The sequence below is a fragment of the Acomys russatus genome, chromosome 31 (genome assembly GCF_903995435.1).
Source record: "Acomys russatus chromosome 31, mAcoRus1.1, whole genome shotgun sequence".
Lineage (NCBI taxonomy): Eukaryota > Metazoa > Chordata > Mammalia > Rodentia > Muridae > Acomys > Acomys russatus.
The window spans coordinates 30,698,573-30,720,114 of NC_067167.1; the positions used below are offsets into that span (position 1 = coordinate 30,698,573).

The window sequence follows — 21,542 nt, forward strand, 5'->3', positions numbered from 1 at the left end:
TGCAAATTAGAACATACATTTGGAAAAAGCAGTCACCCCAAATCCAAGCCTGTCATGCTGATAACACAGCTTCAAGGACCATGATGGTGTCATCCTAAGTTCAGCCAACTCTCACTTTGGCATCAAACACTATTTGTGACATTTCCCATCCTATACCGAAAATAACATTAATATTGTGGACACAACCATTCCATATATGTGTTCTATAGAGTCCTTAACTTTACTATTTCACCATAAGCCTATGAGGTGGGAAGAGCTTAGGATTCTAGTTCAGCACACTCAGTGAGTCCAAGTAACTTATTCAACAGTTTATCACAAATGAGGGCTCCTGCACAGTATGACTCTGTAATTGTCTTTGTCTGAGTGCTTGATGTTTGTGTCACCATGCAGCATGATACAGGACCTGATAGTTTAGTGGGATCATGTGCTATCCCATGTGTTCTGGGAGTTAGCAGGTCTTCCATGGGCTTTGACTGTCTACATATACAATAAGCCTCCATTTATTATAATTGCTACAGGTCAAAGACCATGTTTGGAGTAGACAGGGTTGAGTTAATTTATTTTCTTTATTTCTTACCCTAATGGCATCCCTGTTGGCTAAATTAATTAACATTTTATTGATATGAAATACTGATATTTTTGATTCAGTGACTTTCGGGAACCTTGGTTAGAATTGAGCTCCTCTGGGCACTGAGCAATTTGTGCCAAAGAGTCACTAAAAACAAATAAGGCACATCATGGTTCATTTCCTGTTCCATTTAGCCAAGAAATTAGTTTGAGTCTATAGTCTACTGTATGTTTGCCACTTAATTAACAAGGCAAAAGAGTCCTGGCTTTGTGGACCTGAGAACTATGGTGAGGATAGGAAAGCGCAGGAAAGAATGGGTCGGGATGCTTTAGAAATGGCTGATAGACAAGAGAAGCAATGCCATTCCTTTCGTAGAAAACAGAAAACAGGTCAAGGGAATTAACTAAGTAGACCATAGAAGTGCAAGGACAGAGTCAACAGTGCTACACTCCAAAATGAGACACATGTGTCTCTAGATTATGACATCTGTACACAGCAATGGTCATGGCAGCAGCTGTAAAATTGGCTTTAGTGGAGCACACACATCTGAGACACTTTTCTAAGCTCAGCTCTCAGCCTGTCCCCAGTCTGTCTTTATATAGCAGCAATAAGGAGCCTTGAGCTTCTTTAAAAGGGCAAACCACAGGTCATTGAGTATCAGGGAGATGCTTGAATGAAGAAATCTCCCTGGGCTCCTCATGACAGAGAGTGTGACAGCAGCAGCTGAAATGGCAGCATTTGTAGCATCTACAGGGTGTAGAAAGTGGGAACCTTAGGCTGTGACAATTATATATTCAGTATGAAGCATTCAACTCCCAGTGACATGCTTCTCAAGGCTGGTAAGTCAGCTCCTGACTATGAATAAATATTGATATAGAAAAAAAAAGAAGAAGAACAGATCCTTCATATGCAAATGTAGTGGCGTCGAACAATCTGGTTGTGCCTTACATTTTATGGTTTTTATCTGATTATGGTAATCAATACTCTATCTCTGATCTCCAAATGACACTTTTCTTTTACTCTTCCTCTTCTTCCATCTAGATAGCAACCATCGCAAACACTACCATAACCATTGAACAGGGCTTCTCAACTGATTATTCTAAGCGTGTTGTGAGATGTTTATCCATGCCATCACATTAAAACCCATAACAATCACCCATACACATAAGAGCTCCTTTGCCAGAAATGGGAAAACTGGAGCTCCATAAGAGAAAGCAACAGGTTCTCAGTAACGTATGTAGCATGACTCAGAACAGCCCAAAACCTTGGACTGGACTGTTATGACTCCAATATGTGGGGAAAGTAATTACTCCTTTGTTCTATATGTTTGTTGTAACCCTGAAATTGTGATGGTATTTCTCACTGTATGCTTGTTTGAGTCATGTTTGTCTTCTTCCTCATTGAGTAGAATTTAAATATAAATAACATAAGATACTCTCTACCACAATACTACTCTACTCTATGATAGCTCGCTTACACACATTCCTTATACTTATGTGAGGACACGTATGAGTTCACGCTTAGAAAACATCTAAACTTACACCGTCAATGTCTGGCTTCCTCCCCTGGCAAGTAACTGTCTCAACAATTTAGGAACAATTCTAATCTACTCTTAAACTAATACATTGAGGTAAATATGGTGGCTGCAGCATACACAGGACGTTTAGGGGTGGGGTCATTGATGAACTACATTGCTTTAGAGCTTTGGTCCACATTGCTGACAGTGCTACCTGCTTCATAAGGAGCACAGAAATTATCCCGTTTGTCCATCTACTGCTAAGTTTCTTACTTAGATAAAAGAAAACGAACTTTTAAGTAAGAACTATATAAGGTGACGATGATGACAGTAGCAGCAGTCATTGACAAACGTCGTTCTGCCCCGCCCCCCCCGCCCTGCCACGCCCAGGAATTAGGCAGTGCTGGATGACACTGGTAGTAGTATTGGATAAAGGATACGCTAAGCATAGTAATTCATGTGGAAGGAAAGAAACAGTGGAGTTATGGGTTTATGTTAATAAGGTTGGTAATAATATATAAAATATCAATTTGTTTCACAATAACATATCAAAAAGACCCTTGAAAAGCGTGAAAAGTCAAAAAGGATGGCTCGGATGTAAATGTATTCTGTTGCTTCTATTGTGTCTCAGCACATTGCCTTTCAAAGGCAATTGCCTGTGAAATGTTGCAGTCATCAATTTTATAATGACTCAACAGAAACCTTGGACGTTATTACAGACACACTGTCCTCTCAGCTTATGTGCTCCTGTACCATTTGCAAAGCCAGGGAGCTACTTTGTGAAGGGATGTGACATTTGGCGATGTTTCTATCCACCAACCAGTTTCTATTATCTGCGGCAGTGAATGAAATCCTTCAGTATGTATGCATGTGCATGCAAACTGCCAATACATTTTACTAAGATTACACTTTGATAGTACTTTATATGTGCTCAGAATTGGGCTAACAGTTGAAAACATTTCTGATTTTGGGACTTGTGGTACTGATATCATATTTTATGATAAAATAAGAGCCATGGTAAATACAATGGAATTATTGGTAATTTAAAATAATAATAAAAATAACAGGTAAGTACAATTGCTGGTCTTATAGAGGAGCCAGGTGTTCTTTGTCGAGCACCAAGATGGCTGCTCAAAGTTATCTGTAATTCCAGTTCCAAGGGTTCCAGTGTCTTCTTTTGACCTCCACAGGCACAAGGCAAGTGCATGATGTGTGTATACATATGCAGGCAAATACTCATATACTCAAAATGAAAATAAGTAAACCATAAAACAAAAGCATTATGTAGGAGAGAAAAGGAAAGTAGTGTAGTTCCTTATGGTACCTTTACAAGGAATAGGGGACAAATGAACCAGAAAAATATTTGCTTAAGGGGAATATCTTATGCTTAGCTGACCTTAAGCATCAGAATTTCAAAGGAAAAGTAATGCAAGACTCATGTTAATTGTAATGGCCTACAACAGTGAGTCAAAATGTTGCTAACTCCAGGTTGGCTCTAAATAAAATTAAAAAGGTTCCATACTAGAAGATGCTTGATGCTCTCCTCTTGAGAATGGTACATGATCAGCATGTGGACCATTTGAGAGAGACAGTGTGATGGCAGTAGCATTCCCTCTGGTACTGAGACATAGCTCTTAGCAACATGGAAAAACTCCTCTCTAAGGAGCTGTGTCAGGCAACCCAGGCTTAGAGCTCAGCGCACACTTTGGCAATGTGTTCTGTATCTTTGCCAGACACACAATCCTTACACATAAAGCAATATATAACCCCCATGATAGAGGTCTACTGCTAAATAGTGTTGTTTTATTTCTGCAGGATTATGAATATGTTTCTCAGTAAAGCAACCAAAAATACACAGAAAAAAAGGAGAAGAAAAGAAAAGAAATGTAGCTCACAACTAAATCACAAGGAAACAGAGGACATTTCTACTTCCAAGAGCTTATTTTGTATTTTCTCTCAAATGTGTTGCACAGATTTTGTAAGAACAAACTAATTTATTAATGTTTCTGAAAGGATGTACAATGTATGGGCAGATGAGTCATAAAATGGTTTTTACAGGATCTAGTTCCTAGTGATTAGGCATGTGGCTTTCTTCTGAGGATGCATTTGTCTAGAGCACTCCTTTAGTGTGCACAGGCCCCGATAAATGCCGATATCATCCTGTGCTATTCACAGTCTGCTTTTGAATGGCAGGTGATCAGGAGAAGAGAAGGAAGGATTCTAAATAGCTTAACAAAAGATGCTTTCTTCATGTCAGCATTTGTTCAGTGAAATTTGTCCCTATGTTCCACTTCAATGAAACAACGAGAAGGCATTGCATTCTCCTGTAACATCTCCACCACAGCTGTCTCTATAAGTAATAGTTTATGACAATGTGTGCTTATCATTTAATTCATTTAAAATGAGCACATTTTTTGTGGGTTTTTTTCTTTCTTTTTTACTTTTTGTTTGTCGGTTTTTGAAAAAATGCCTTATTATTAAAACTGAATTAGCTGTTAAGCTGAGGTTCGTGGTTTTCTACTGGTTCTATTGGATGCCACACAATTTGGAATTCAGCCTGTATCCTTCCACTCCAATCAGACCAACTAATGGTACTGTACTTTGAACAGTTTGTGTTTCTTTAATATTGAACTAAGATTGTTATTATACAGGCCTGGTGCCACTCAGAGGAAGGATAGCAGGCTACCAAGAAGAGACTTGATACCCTATGAGCATATACAGGGGGAGGAGGTCCCCCTCAGTCACAGTCATAGGGGAGGGGAGTAGGGGGAAAGTGGGAGGGAGGAAGGAATGGAAGGATACAAGGGATGGGATAACAATTGAGATGTAATATGAATAAATTAATAAAATACTTTTAAAAAGAAAAAAGATTGTTATTATAAATAAATCTTAATTGCACATTAAAAACTTCTAGAGAGTTCCAAATTTTAATTTGGCTCATTCTTCAAATAAAACATCTTTCTTCTTACTTTGAGATATTGTGATTTTGAAGAATTGGGAGGCAACCATGGCTTTAAGCCACACTGGGCTCTACTACTGAAGTATATACTTGGCCCTAAAAAATGGATCTCTTAAACATTCATACAACAGTATAAAATAAACTCAATCTCTCAGGCCACTTCCAAGCAGTAATTCTCAATGTGTTGCTTACACTGCTTAACTAACTATTCCTTTAAATTATTACACTTAATTTATTTAAGTACTAAATGAAACATTTTAAACTATTAAAATTAGATATTTTAATTTCTAATAATTCAGAAGAAATAAGTATTATATTTATAACATTTAAACAATGTACCCTAAATTCTTTCATTATAAAACTGTAACAGTTGGAAATGTCTTTTTAATTATCATCTTTCTTGGTCACATCCAAGAATAATTTGTTAGCTAACAGAACATTATTATTCGATTTATTTTTTTTAATGTCATGTTTGGCTGCTGTCTCTTGGAAACCTACTTTTTTCTGAAGAGGAAATGGAGGAAGAGTGGATTTGGGAGAGAGGGAGCCTGTAGGGAGATCTTGGAAGATGGAGAAAGAGGAAACTGTGGTTAGGATGTGTTGGATGAGAGAAGAATATATTTCCAATAGAAGTAAATGCCTAAATAATTTAAATATTTATTTTTTGGGGGGGGAGGGTTTCGAGACAGGGTTTCTCTGTGTAGCCTTGGCCATCCTGGACTCACTTTGTAGAGCAGGCTGGCCTCGAACTCACAGCAATCCGCCTGCCTCTGCCTCCCAAGTGCTGGGATTAAAGGCGTGTGCCACCACGCCTGGCTATTTAAATATTTATGCCATGTAATATAGTGATCTGAATGAGACTGGTCCCCAAGGCTCATATATTTGAGAGCTTGGTAGCCAGGTGGTGGAAATATCTAGGAAGGATTAGGAGGTGTGGCTTTGTTGGAGGAGATGTGTCACTGGGAATGGGCTTTTAAGTTTCAAAAGCCCATGCAATTCCCAATTAGCTCTTTCTGCCGCTCACTCTCCCTCCTAATTGTTGTCTCAGCTTGCTGGCTCTCCATTTGTGCCTCGGCACCATGCCTGCCTGCCTGATGCTGCCATGCTCCCTGCCATGATGGCATCACACTCTAACCCTGTGAAATTGTAAGCTCTCAGCAAACTCTTTTTTCTATACTTTGCCTTGGTCATGGTATCCAGAGCAATAAAAAGGAACCCGGAGCATGTAAATACTAAAAATTCCTAGTATCAAAGCCCTTAAATCAAACACCCTCATTTAAAGTTTGTCAAACTTACTTACTTGGAGACACAGTATAATTTTGTTTCGATGTAATATTCACAATTTGTTTGTTCTTGTACTTTAAGATAATTTATTAGAAATATAAAATCATACAAGGTCATTATAAAATGACATTGGAGCCAAAGACATAGGTAACTCTAACAGCAAGTGACCTGTCCGTGTAAAGCAGATCCCAGGTGGCTGTAGTGTATCTTGTGAGCCTATGTAAAAGTGTTAATGCCCATGGCTTATGTGTAACAAGTGTCTACAAATCTATAGAATGATCTATAAAATGCAGCTTCCATATTTCCTCATGATTCAGGTTATGACTGCACATCCCTCCCCCATAGCCTCCTAACTCAAAGGGGGAGAATGACATATGTTTCAAACTGTTTTGAAAATTTCAGCTACCTTTATATATATATTATACCGAGATTATATACCGATATATATATATAAACGATATATTACTATAATATATTATATACCGATCATACCTTTATATAATATATAAATAATATATTATATACCTTTATATTATATATCTTTATGTATTATATATAATATATTATACTATATGTTATACCATTATATTATATTATATTATATATAGGTATATAAAATAATACCTATATTTTATATATATACTTTTTGTTTTTTCTAGTAAGCAATCAAGGCCACATATCACATTGTATCTGTCTCCATCTTGTGGTGACTAGAAATATTGCTAAGTACTGATGTTAGGAGTCTAGACATACAAGTTCAAACATCCTTGGAAGCAGAAGTGAGATACTAGAAATAAAGGTGTTAAAATTACATTTAAAAGGCACTTCATGACATACCTTTATCCAAATTTGTAGGTCATTTCTAAATCTCTTTTCTAGGATTAGTTATGTATGTGTGTTAAAACTAATATAGTATTTACATGGTGTCACATGTGTGTCATATGTATCATACGTCTACCATATGTATAATATACATATATGTGTGTGTGTGGTAGCATGAGTGTTTTTAGTAGATATTGATTGTACATTCAACACACCTCTGTTCGTAAGCTTGTTGCTCTCTTCTAGAAATTATATAGTATATACTTATAAAATTAGCTTGAACTTATAGAACACATTCTAAGGTCAAGAAATAAGGGAAAATGTTTATATCCATCTTAAAAAAAATGTCAATTTCCCATTTCCTTTATTACCAAGAAGAATAAAAGCTTTTAAGGATATAATTTTATTTAAATGAAAGAAAAGGAAGCAACGTTCCACATTATTGTGTCTGTAACAGAAGAGAAATTAAACTTGGGATTTGAAAAGTAGCTGTATACATGGTACAAAATATTATAAAAAATTTGAATCTCTTTTGGATTGATCCCTAAAGAGAGTGCTTTTTTCCTTGTTTCAAAATCTTTATTGGAATCATGTGTGGGTTAAGATAGCAAGTCAGGAATGTAAAAAGTAAGTGGGTTTCAAAATATTCTGAAAGTTCATTGAGCGCACAGTCACAACAGCATAACTTTTGGATTAAACGTTTGAACTTGCCACAGCATTATGAATCATTGCATGTTCAGTCGCTTGTCTACAAAAGGAGAATTTGTTCTTAATTTTAAAGTTTCAGACTTCAAAATACATACTAAATTTCCTCTCCTCTTCCCACCACTGAACTCAAAAGTGGGGCCTATAACCACAGCTTTGATATCCAGCAGGTATAATCTTCCAAAAGTTGTCTTAGTCAAAAGGAAAGATTGTCACAATCCAGTGTATTGTTCAAGATTTTACCTGCTATTTTATGTCTGAGTAAAAGAATGCTGCCTAATTACCTCCTGAAACAGGTGGTAATCATCTAACCTGTGCGAAATAGCATGTGCTCAGTTTAACTACTCAAATCAAGCTCTCCAAATGTTCTGACTAAATATCACGTCTTAATTTCTTATACTGTTCCACATAGGGGAGGGTACTATGATGAGAAATAGGACTTTTTTTTTTTAATTGATTTGGTCCAACAGCCACAGTATTACAAAGCACATCTCGATTTCCTTAGGATGCAGGTAGAAGCCACACATCCATTCTATTAGGCTTTGGTCCAATAGGGACAAGCTCCAAGCCAGCACCTTTTAAAATGCACATTTTGCATAGCATGGAGAATTGTGTGGCTGGTGAATCATTTGTCACCTACCATTCATAAGCATGTACACGTGTCTTCTCTACCCATTCGTTTTGTGATTTTTCTATGTCTATTGAGTCATTTTTTAAAGAAAAAAAATATATATGTGTGTAATTTGATGCTTATGGTAAGCTGAGGTCATACCATTTCCAATTGCTGTTGCTTTCTAAGGCAGCTGTGCATCACAGACATATATGCACTGTATGTCTTTCTGGTTGGGGACTTACTGTGCAGCCGACATTGCCCTCAAACGTGCAACAGCCCTCCCATCTCATCCCCCGAGTGCAGGGGTAACAGGCAAACACTGCCACAGCCTGCTTACTACATCACAACTTTTTTATACATCTGCCTTAAACGGTCCCCACATTTTTGTCACTTACGTTAACTGACATAAGGATTCAAATCAATTTAGGACAGCATTTTGATTTCAGGATAAATTTTCATAAGACATGAAAGGCATAAGAAAATGCTATTTATATGCATCTGGGGAAACTATTCTTGTGAAACAGATTTTATGCCTAGCTCTATAACTAACTGTGTGCTTTAGAACACATGAATTCATTTCCTTGAAATGTTCTGCAGAAGATAGAGCTCCAAAAAAGGAGCCAGAATTCACGATGGTGGGGCTTAGGGAGGTTCTCTGATAACACTCCCTTCCCCAAGCTGCTCCACTGTTCCACCATTATAATTAGAGTGTCAATTCACAGGACATACATTAGACTCGGGGCAGCATGACGCGACAGGTGTGCACTTACCTTTCTCATTGCCATTTGCATAATTTGGAGGCTTGTTTTTGTCAATGCTGTTAAAGCTCTGACTTCTCCTGTTTAGATTGGAGGCTCCCTGAGCCTTGTTGCCGCTGCTCGCAGCTGGCACCCTAGAGGGCCCTGGAAGCCTGAAATAGCACGAGAAAAATTACATCATTACTGTACACTTCAGGAACTAAGGAGAAAGGATGTGCGATCAGGGGAGAGTTGGTGGGAAACCCGCAGCACAGGATCATCTATGACCTACTTAGCCGAAAATGATAGTTTGATAGAAACAGCCAGACACAAAGGAAGAGACTATCAGAAAAACCTAGTCTTATTTCTCAGTAAGAATACCACAAGTATAGTAAAACTAAAATAAAGTGGCATTTAACTAAAAAAAAAAAATGTCCTTACTCAGATAAATAAAAGCTTATAATAAAAACAGCATAAAATTATATGACAAGAGTAACAATGACATTTACCCTTATAGAGACCCTAGCGTATTAATTAGCCATCTGAAGGTCATAAATTTTTCCTGTTGGTGTATGGAACAATTTTTTAGCTAAGACTTGAAAATTAGAGGCAAGAATAGATTATTAGAGAAAAAGCAAACAGGTAAGCTAATAAGTTTACATTACAACATGGTACCGTACCCAACATCATGATTATATCATATATAGCTGGGCTTTCTCACAGAAATCTTCCATTTTCTTGTCAAAAAAAAAAACAAAAAAAAAAAAAACTGGGAAAAGTGTTGGTGTTTGTTTTTTTGTTTTGTTTTTTGTTTTGTTTTGTTGTTGTTGTTGTTGTTGTTGTTTCACTTGTGGCCACCTCATCACATAGGACAAGAGCGGGATGCTAAGCCCATAGGAAGAAAATCACTGTTAGTAGAATGACAGTTGAAATATAGCTACAGTAACAGCAGTTTCAACCCTTCCTGTGTATGAAAAACAAGTCATGTGGACGCACACATCATGTCTTTTATCATCAGAAGAGCTTGATATTGTACCCTGAGACTATTTCATTAAGGTTACCACCAACTTTCAGTTTGGATCCATCTACATTTTACTATTTATTCCTTAAAATTTCAACTCTCAGTTATTTCATGAACTGAACATAATTTTTAGTTTACATTACCATTGTTTTATATATGTATCATAAGCTCAACCTATAGGAAATAAAACCTAGAACTTTCAACATGGTTGAGGGTATGTGATAGGAATACTGTCAGCATCGTGGGCACGTGCTGCCACCGTGTGGATGAGCTTGTGTACTGCTCTGAACATTCCTGCTTGAAAAGATGGATAGATTAATATAACACCTAAGAAATACTATGCTGATCTTTTCACAGCTTTTTAAAAAACATAACAAATTTACAACAGTTTTTTCCATTATGTGTCCAAATTGTCAATTTATTTAGCGTGTCAGCTTTCAACATATCTCTACTGCACCACCTGACTTATTATTAGATATATCTTATAATATAGAACCGCAGAATGCAATGAGCCTGGGGAAAAGGCAAATACCAGCACTGCATTCATGCTACAGGCAGCTAAGAGTTTAAAATTTTTGACTGTATTTCAGCATTTAAATACAAACGGCTAATAAATATTCTCTTCAGCTATTCTGCTTGTGAGTGGTTGTGTCATATACAAAATTAGAATCTTTTCCAAATGACTCCAGCTTTTAATTTTTTTCCTCAAATAGCTCTCCAAGGGGTTGCAACTGCATCATCATAAGCACAGACACTAGGAATTTACAGTACCAGTGACTGCTCCCCACAGAAAGAAGTCAAGTAATTAAGTGGGCCAAATGTCCCTATCCCAATAAATATGAGAGCAATTTCTGCAGACATAACCGTAGACTTTGAAACTCATTCCAAACGCATGTGTAAACAGTTTGTCCTGTTTGCAATGAAACTTGACCCACTTCTTGAAAGCAATTAAGATGCATTTTTTAAAATCTTTACTGTGACCCATAAAGTTAAGTGATCTTCAGCCCTCAGAAGAACAAATTAAAGCAAATTAAAAGATACGTTTGCTCTTCTCATTATCCTAATTTGACAGGCAGCCAGAGCCTCCGGATCATCCATCAAAGCCATAAAAAGGGAAATGAGATGAAGGGGGGGAAAAGAGAGAGAGGAAGAAAGAGAGTATGTGACACAGAAAAGTTTCATCAGAACAAAGAACTGCAAATAGCACTCATATGCTCACGTCTTTCCAGGAGCCATGGAAGTGCTTATTCTTCATGGTGGGCCCTGTCCTCACACACAGTGATTTATATCATTTGTTGTAATTTTAATTAAATGATTCAAAACATTTTCCTCTCCAGAATAAGTTTTTACTAATGTGGAAATTCATGTTTAAAAAAAAAAATACAAAAAACAAAAAAAAAACAAAACAAAACAAAAAACAAGGCAAGGCTAAGACACTAACGTCATCAAGCCATCAGAAGTATCCCTGAAGGATTGGGCAGCCTAAATCCTGGCTGAAGCAATGGTGAACACATCACCACTCGATAGCTCCTCAGGGAGTACGTATGTGCACAGCAGCACAGATCAGGGTGCAAACCCCTGCCCTGCACTGGCTTCATCCAGCTGGCTTGAACTACCATTAATCTCTTTTTATCAATAACACAAACAAAAACAAAAGTTCTTCCAATATTTTATATGTCGTCATTTTGTAATTAAAAAGCATAGATATTTATCTTTAAAGACATATGTCAAAAAGCATGTCTATTGCAAAATAGCTAAAAATCTTGTCGGATAACTTTCAGATTATGAGACCTTGAAGAGATCAAAAGGCTTTCCAAGTTATTATTTTCCCTCGCTTACTCTAAGTGAAGGACACAGCCTTTGCCGAGCATATCGCTGTGCGTCCCTAAATCTCAATCAAAGCCATTGAGTCTCCTACCACAGTCATTTCAAAGTCCCATAAGGAAATCTGCTTGGAAGAGCTGGGTGCTCTGAACTTAGTATTCCTAAGGGGTGTCGTGTTTTAGAACGTAGTAGAGTGGAGGGAAAGAATACCACTGGCGTTTATTTGAATATCACTAACAAACAATAGAGCAGAGACATGAACTGACCTAGTAGGCTTTTTCTGACTGGTTGCAATTCCACTGTGATTACACTGAGCTGCATATCTGGCTGTCAGACTGTATGAGGAGAAACAGAGAGATTGAATTAAAGGGATTCTTTGAACATGGAAAGAAAAGTCAAACTTACAAGAAAGTTATGAGTTAATGAAATGCAATTGAAATACACATAAACATATAAAGAACAAATTAATCAGAAAATTATGGCAATGCAACACATGAACCATGAGCTTCAATTATGAATGCCCTGAGAAATAGCACAGCACCCCTCATGAGACTTTAAAGTTCTCCTGTGAGATACTAGACATTACAAATATTTAATACTACTAACTTATCTTATAGAACCTTAACCTTCACCTGACCATGAAAACGTTAAAAGAGACTAAGGTTTCACTTATGGGTCAAAATTCCTTTCTCCAGAATAGTAAAATGATAAATATGACCTGAGAGTTTGGTCAACTTTAATTTGTTCTTTTTAAACCAAATATTTTGAAAATAAATTCATTGAAAAACGACCTTATGGCTCACACGTTATTGCTGATACCTAATACTGCACAAATTTTTTAAAAAAGTTTAAAATAAAATATTTTTGTTTAAAGAAAGCTGTATAGAAAAGTTGAAAATTAAATAGAGTCAAGTTCTGGAAAAAAATCCTTAAAACATTTGATAATGACTGAAGTTCTTGAATTATATTTAACAATTTAATTTATTGTGTGTGTCTATATGTGTGTTTGTTTGTGTGCATGCATGCATGCATGTGTGCATGTGTGCATGAATGCATATGTGTGTGTTTGCATGAGTGCATGCATGGATGCGTACGTGTGTGCGCGTGTATGTGTGTGTGTTTGCAGACTTGTTCGTGCCATTGTAAACATGTGATATCAGAGAATAATTCTGGCATTCGCTCTCTTTTGTCACCTTGTAGGCTTGGGGATTTGAATTTAGGAGGTCTTCCAACGTGTATGCCAGTGCCTTTATCCACTGATACGTCCCACTAACCCCACAACCATTTTTTTAAGTCAAATACTTTGCTCAAATAAATGTAAGCAATCATTACTTAAATCAAGTTTTGAAGAGTAACACTTGATCTACAAAATGCAAATCTGTACCTTAAATTGATGTCTGTGCTACAAAAAATTGAAGAGACAGTGTGTAGGGGGAGAAAAAAAAAAGAATTAGACTCAATAGATCCAAGTGCCTGTTGGCACACATATGGTGGCCGAGGGTAGAGGCGTTCATGCAGAATCACTCCCCAGAGGAATCACTGCACCTCTGCATAATCACACGTGGAGCACACGAACAGTCCTTAGCAGGACAAGGACCTTAGAATAGCGTGGACCCGCTAAGTGTTCCCTAGGGCATTTCTCACTCTCCTGAACCCACCTGGTGTGGGAATGTGTATAGCCTTACAGCACCCTCATGGAAGGGGAATATAGTCTCATAGGGAAGATGTTTTCATGTTGACGGAGCACATGTTTTTCACATTCATTACTTTATACGCTGCTATTTGTGTACAAAACAAGCAGTATTTTAGCTATGCCATGAACCGAGGCAGGAGGCCAACCTGCTTCTGTGTCAACAAAAATCATGGGATAAATGAAAAAGAATAAGCTGATCCAATGCAGCCAGATAGAAATTGAATAAATAGAAAGAAAACCTAAAATGCAAGCTAGTTGAGGAAGTCTCTTGTGACTTTCACAGTTGACTTTTAAATCCTCCAGGGAGAAGACCACCTACAATTTAGGTAACTCTCTGGTGTACTTCCCGCACTAGACAAGAGCAGTGACGATGATAACAACAAAAACGGGCTTTCCAGAAACAAGAGCTCACCCATCAATGTTGAAAGAAATAACATAATTTTGGACACTCAATTACAGAAAGGCAATAGCAAATTCCAGCAATATTACGTGATTTAGCCAAAGTCTGGCTGGCTTCATGGCTATTTTTCGGATTTACTGCGAGAGAATATTTTATATGCTGGCACTCTTTGTATCAACAGCTCTTACTTCATGGTTGATACTTAGCATTTCCATTTGTCTCTTGCCTTTGAGAAGCTCAGGCTGGCCTGGAACATGCTAATTAGCTCGGGCTGGACTCTGTCAGTGTTTTAAGGCTGAGGTTATAAGCAAGATCTGCTGTGATCATCTTGAACAGCCCCAGGGATTTGTTCATTGTCACTGCTTTCTGCTGTCTTGATACGGACCACGCTCTCCATTTTTTTTTTGTTTGTTTGTTTTGTTTTGTTTTTGTTTACATCTTTCCTGCCACAGCTATCTGACCTGTGCACTGGCACTCTTGTCTGTTTTTCTTTCTGTCTGTCTTCCTTCCTTCCTTCCCTCCTTTTCTCTTTCTTTGTTTCATTTATTCTTTTATAATTTATTCAGATTACATCCAATAGTTACCCCCCTCACTTGTATCTTCCCGCTCTCACCCTCCCTTCCTCTTCTGCCCTATTCCCCTCCCCTAGACTCTGACAGATGGGACCTCTCCCCCTCCATATGACCACAGCCTATCAGGTCTCATCCAGATCTGGACAGATGCTGTGAGTTCTTTCTGGACTCTAGGTGAGAGTGGTATGGAAGAATGTGGGTATGGAAGGCTTCAGAGAGCTCAGGAGCCCCGAAAAGGACCCAGGGGGGCCTGCACAAACAGTTGCTCCAATCAAGGATAATACATGCAGTGAACCTAGACCCACCCTGTTCAGATCTGGCCAATGGACAGCACATTCTCCAAAGCTGTGGGGGTGTGGGACTGCCTCTCACATGTTTCTCTTCTTTTCATTACATCTCTTTCCCCTGACTTTAAAGGCACAGAACACATCCCTTTCCTCAAACAATGGTTTCTCTTTAACTACTGGCTAAGCTTCCAGCTAAATCTCCAGAATTAACTTCTTCATGCTGCAACATTCAAATCAAGTCTCTAAAAGACTTGCCCCATTGCACCATCCCCACACTCACCCAATAAACTCATCATTTGCTTTCATTCATCTCCAAAGTTCCAGTATGCCACTTCTATCTATTTATTCTTGTTCCTGCTATCATGATTTACTCACACGTGCTCAGGAATTGATTTCCCCTTTCCTTTTCAACCATCGCAGATGAGTCAGTGAGCCAGTGTGTAGCTATGCCATCAGAGTGCCCCTGAGCAGCCTGCTTCAAAGTTCTCTTTCAATCCTCATGTTTATTACACTGACTCATTCTCTCTGTGTTTTTTATAACAGACAAGTGACCAATCACCCTGGCATCACCTGGGACTTATAAGAAATATACAGTCTCAACTCCCACCCCATACATATTGAATCATAATTTTCATTTTAATGGGGCCCTCCTTATTTTCTCTGTATAACAAAGCTTACTTCCACGGTAGAGTGTAAGTTCATTTCAATCGCTCTTATAAAGTACATAAATGTTTTGAGAAAATGTTGCTGCTAATTAATGAATAAATAAGATAAAAGCTTTCCATTCATAAGTTTTTAAAGTGAAGAAGACACAGAACTATTGGAGTATGAGGCTCAATATGATAAGATTATTTGCATACACGAATAAAACAATGTATGGATCATGAAAAGGGGCTTAGTGACCACTGGCCATGTACTGACACAACACTCAAAAGGTTTAATTTAATAAACTGCAACAAATGACATCTTGCTTACAGAAGACAGCCCCTAAACCATGTTTATTAATTGATGTTTTTTAAAATAAAATGTATAGTTGGATATATAAGTGGAATTTATATTTATTTCAAGCTTAGATATAGAAGCATGGAAATACAGGTATGTGAGCAAAGAGCGATATGTGAAATATTCACTGTGAATGAATCAGCTAAACATGCAGGAGTAAAGAGGTAACACATCATTCATAACTCAGACTTGGAGCAAAGCACTGCGGCTCATCACATACCTACTCTCTTTGCCTGCTCCATCATCAGTGAAAGGGTTGATAACCTTGAGTACATATAATTGTTATGGAAATTTAATTACACATTCCTTAAAATGAGTGTCTGGGGGCAAATACATCTTATAGAAAATGAGACTAACATGTAATGGAATTAATATTAATGCTGAGCAATTCTTAGAGGGGCTAAAATTGTGATGAATCGTGTAAAACAGAACATTGTTTATTTCTCAAAAATGCCCCTGTCACCCTGTGCTGCATACCCAATCACTTTTGATATTAAATTATTTTTACTCAAGGGTTCACAAGTATAGTCCTTTCAGTTTGATGTCTGGTCCTTTCAGTTAGATAGATGTCTAAGACTTCAAAATGGCTCTTGGTTTCTAAAGTGGCATCCCTCCCAATATTACAGGATATTATTTACTCTTATTAAATCCTGAAGTTAGCAAAATGAACCTCTAAAGGATCTTGACCTAAAATAAATCATCAGGCACTTCTCCAAGAGGTACCTAAGAACCACAATCTCCAAAGTAACTCTTAAATCTCTCAATATAACCCAACAGTGCCATAACCTTAACACTGTGTACTGTTTTATTCTGTAGAGATGTAATGAAAATATTTTGATATGTAATAAAAATAAAGCATATATATAAATTATATCTCTACAAGTTTTATGTCTTTATAAAGAGTTCTTATTCTAAAGTTCACAAACAGTTGAAAGGGCTAGGATAAAATACCTCAGAAGATGAGGCATTCCTTGACAAAACAATTTGCTTTTCATGGGTAGGAAAACAAAACAAAACAGTTCTAGTGCCGAATAAGTAAAAGATCCTCTCTCTGTTAAATTTCCTTATTTGTTCATGTTTGTGACCTCCAGGCTCCTGCGCCGAGTTCTCTCTTATTTCTACACTTTCCCTCAGTAAGCCTCTCTTCTTTTCTTGTCTCATTTAGGAAACATTGTTAAGTGTTAAGTCCACTTATTATCCCTGGCACTTTTATAAATTGAGACTAACGCTGTAGACACCAACATTTAGAAGCCCTAATAAAATCTCAAAACTTCAAAAGCCAAAGATGCACTTTCTCTTTTTTATCACTTTCTGCTTTCTCTTTCCCTTTACGTGGTTCCATTATTGTGTTATCTTTGTTCCTATCAAAATGTGTAATCAACCCACCATGCAAACCAGAAATAGAAATAGAGTCTACCCAGTCACCAAGGCTGCTTGTCTAAGTTGTTTTGCTTTTCACGGGTAGGAAAAAAAAAAAACTAATTTAGTGCAGAATGAATAAATGAATGTTCTCCCAGTTGTATTTCTTTGGTCATTAATGTTTGAGACTGCCAGAGTTTATTTCTCCATTACTAAGAATACCCCAGAGCAATTTTCCTCCATGTCCAGAAAGTAGGTCTCAGCTCCTTAGATGTAGAATTCCCAACAACTATAAATTGATGTTTGTTTTACTTACTCAGTCTTAACTATTATCATATCCTGGACCAACTTCAAAGTAGAGCAATCCCGCGATACTCCTTCCATTGAGAAAAACCAGAGCCATAGCTGGAAAGCTATTGGCAACTGAAGGTGCCAGGGAGGAAAGACAAGTTCTTTTCATGGATGTGGCCCCTGAAAGGCTGTATGATTCAGTAGGTGACCTTACACCCATGATCTTAAAGGCAGCGCTAAGGGGATTCAATGTGGTTAAAAAAAATTTAAGACGGAAAAGTGGGGAAGGGGCTGTAATCTGAAGAGAGTAGGGAGTGGATTTGCTCAAGCATGTCATAGGCATGATTGAAACTCAATATAATTGAGTCATATATTCAGAATTAAGATTTAAAGATCATTTTTAAAATCTAGAATCTTCCTTTATTATAAAAGGTCCCCCCTTTGCAAGACCTTTGCAAACTTTCATAAACTGATAATTGACAAACTAACAACTTGTGAAAAAGCGAACAGCTTCAACAATCCCATCTTCTGTATCTTCAAGCGGTGTATGTTCCTTCAAAAAGCACAGAAGACATTTTTACTATTATTTGCATTTCAGAGTATGTGCCAGAATACTATGGACACATGGTTAAGTTTTGCCAGGAATTTGCTAAACTACGAATGAATCAAGAACTTGGTTTCCACCACACATTTCTTTTTAGTAGCTGAGTGGTTGAATCAACATCCTTGTGGCATTTGAGTCACGTTACAGTAATAAGTCAACCATTAGCGGAGTATGTCCCGGGCACGAATGACAACTCTAGCCTTATGTGAAACTTCAGCCAGCTAATGAGGCCACCTGCCTGGCCCACTTGCGTGACATCTCAAGCCAGAGACTAAGGAGAGAGATCCCTGCATAAGGTCATGCAGCACAGAGTCATTTGCTATTTTGGAGCATTGAACTTCAAGATACAGGAAGCTCAGGAAGCAAGGCTCGGATTTCTCTTCCTGAGTCATCTCCAATCACATTTCCTGCAAGACTTTCCCTCATACTCAGCTTCTAGAAAATCCTCTATTGTTCTGTAGCTGTTGTTTTAATATGTAATTTTTAGCACATAATAAAGTTGCATCTCAGATGCTGAGAGCTTAAATACGACCGCCTAAATGTAAAGCAAAATTTAGAAATGGATTAAGATTTTTTTAATTAAAAAAAAAAATAAATGAACATGGACAAAGACCAGCAAGGTTAATGAGACATGATGGCTTAATATTTCCAGAGACTGAAAAGGCACTGTAGTCAGTATGGCGTATATTTACTAACTACCTAGTAATCTGTTTGTTCATGAAAATGACTCTTTATTATCAAACTTATATAATAATTGCTTAAATCTATATCTCTAAATTTTCATAACTGCTTTTGTAGTTTTTTTCATTTTCAATAACAAAAGTAATTTTATTCATAAAATACAAATCCACAATTAAAACTGTTGCTTTGTAAAATACTGTTCGACAATAAGAAATAAACAAAACTTTCAGTAAAAATATCTGCATGTGGAATTTAAAATTTTGTTATTTATAATTTTTTCATCTTTTTAATTATAATTTATTTATATTACACCTCGATTCTGATCCCCTCACTCTTATCTTCCTGTTCCTCCCTCCCTCCCTCTTCTGCCCTATTTCCCTCCCCTACACAAACTGATGCACCAACCCAGGACACTGCAAGCAGAGAACCTAGACCCCAATTTGGATATAGCTGATGGACAGCTCATTCTCCACATGGAGAAGGGGAGAGGAGAGCAGAGACTGCCTCTGACCTGAACACTGGTACCCGCGATTTGATTACTTTTGTAGCTTTTTCCATTGGGCTATTTCCAAGTTATTTTGAGTATATATGATCATTGGCACATGTGAGCTCATACGAATAAATAATGGCTGGGTTTCAAAATATTTCTCATGGTAAAATATGGTTAGGTCTAGTGTAAAATACAACTTACAGTACAAAGAGGTTAATCAGAAAGAGTTTGGAGACAAACAATGGGAAAGATAAGAGCGGAGAGGAGAGCAAGAAGAAAACACTGCAATTGGGCTTTGTGAGGCGAGAGACAGATGATTAAATTCTCATGGGTGAGATTGCTTCAGTTCCTAATGGTTTGTTCCTCTAGGTTAGATTCTTTATTCACTCACTAGGCCTCTGATTACAGCTTTGTTTTCCATATAAAGTTAACGATAGAAGTGTGGTGCAATGATCACACAGGTAGAATTGTTACAGTTTTGCAGATAGTTGCATTTTCCATTTTGAGTTGTCATTCAAGAGAAAACATTATCATGTAATAAATTTATAAAATATAACATTTTAAGTAAAATAATCAAGTCAATATACTTGATTTGAGAACAAAAAATAAGGGGTAATTGAACCCAAATTTCTAATATGTGGGGAAAATTTTTATAAAATATATAAATAAGTCATTAAAACTTCCCCTGGTACATTTTTTGTTTGTTTGGTTGGTTGGTTTCTCAAGATAGTATTTCTCTGTGTAGCCTTGGCTGTCCTGGATTCACTTTGTAGATCCCGAGTGCTGGGATTAAAGGCGTGCTCCACCACTGCCCAGCCCCTGGTACATTTTTTAAAGGTATGAATAACATAAGTGCCCTGTATCCTCGATCTACAATAATATGCCATTCACCCTTTAGAGAATGACACAGACTCAGTTGCAATTGCACGTATCTGAAATCCAAGCATTTGGAAGGTAAAGAGCTCAGCTACATGAGTGTAAGACTAGCCTAGACGATATGAGACCATGTCTTACACACACACACACACACACACACACACACACACACACACACAAATATAGATATTGACAGGTTCTTTAAAAGGCCAGCATATAGAAAATAATTAGTTTTTAAATGTAGGAAACTTGGCTAAATGATTGTTATTTTGGGAAACAAAAATCTTAAAACCCATAATGATTGTCTCCATACCTTCTGAAATTCAAACGTATTTGTTATTATTTTTTCTCTAATATGATGCCATTTGATATGGAACTAGTAAAGGGTTAAGTCCATAACTTCAAAGATAATGGATAAAGGCCATGAGCTCCCAACGAGCAAGGATTTGTTAAAAAAAAGATGTGGGGAACCAAAACAGGTAGAGGAATGTTGAAGAAAATGCTGGCATGCAGGGATGCCCTTGCTGCTTTGAAACGGTCCACCCCAAAGGGTTGTAAAGTTGTCTCTAATTTTATTCTCAAATTTAAACAAATATCAAACATTGTGTGGATATTTAAACCGCTTGACAAAGAAAGAGTCATATTTTTAAATTCTGAATATATTTATGCTTTGTTTTGAATATCAAACAGATAATATGTTGGTTTCAACTTTCAAGCCAATCTATACTAGAAACATGTGAGAACAATTCACAAAACAGATAGTAATCTTGTGAGCAGTGAAAACAAAACAAAAATCACAAAACAACCTCACCTAACAAGAAAAGGAAAGAGGATACGTGGATGAGGGAAAACTGAGCAGAAGTGTTCTACCATATTTTATGTGATGGGAGGAGAAAGGATTCTCAAAATACTGAAAAAGTTAAAGATGTTGCTTCATTATTTAAGCTTGCAAAGATAACCATTGAAAAAGCTAGAGACATAAGGTGAATGGCAGTGGTATCTCTCTTTTCCTGTCTTCTGATTTATAATAACACTGTTTCTTCTCCTGTCCCTCATCTTAATTCCTGCTGAACAGATGCCAATGTAGCTACCACAACACAGACTTAAATGACACCGTCAGTCAGTTGCCTTTCCTGGGCCACCCTGCAGTTCTTGCCCTGTTGGCCTGCAAGGCTCTAAGCAGTAGAGTTCCTGATGACATATTTAGGAAGCAAACCTCTGGGAAACATTTCCTAGAA

The 21,542-nt window shown here is 37.2% G+C and overlaps 1 protein-coding gene across 1 annotated transcript in view; it reads right to left on the bottom strand.

The window, feature by feature from the left end:
- The window catches only part of Nav3 (neuron navigator 3), a 291,149-nt gene that overhangs the window by 148,768 nt on the left and 120,839 nt on the right, over positions 1-21,542 (bottom strand). The window contains exons 6-7 of the mRNA XM_051139705.1: positions 12,316-12,384; positions 9,238-9,377 (exon numbers count right to left, since the gene is read on the bottom strand). Of these exons, the coding sequence (XP_050995662.1) occupies positions 9,238-9,377; positions 12,316-12,384 (209 nt within the window). The remainder of the gene's footprint in view (positions 1-9,237; positions 9,378-12,315; positions 12,385-21,542) is intronic.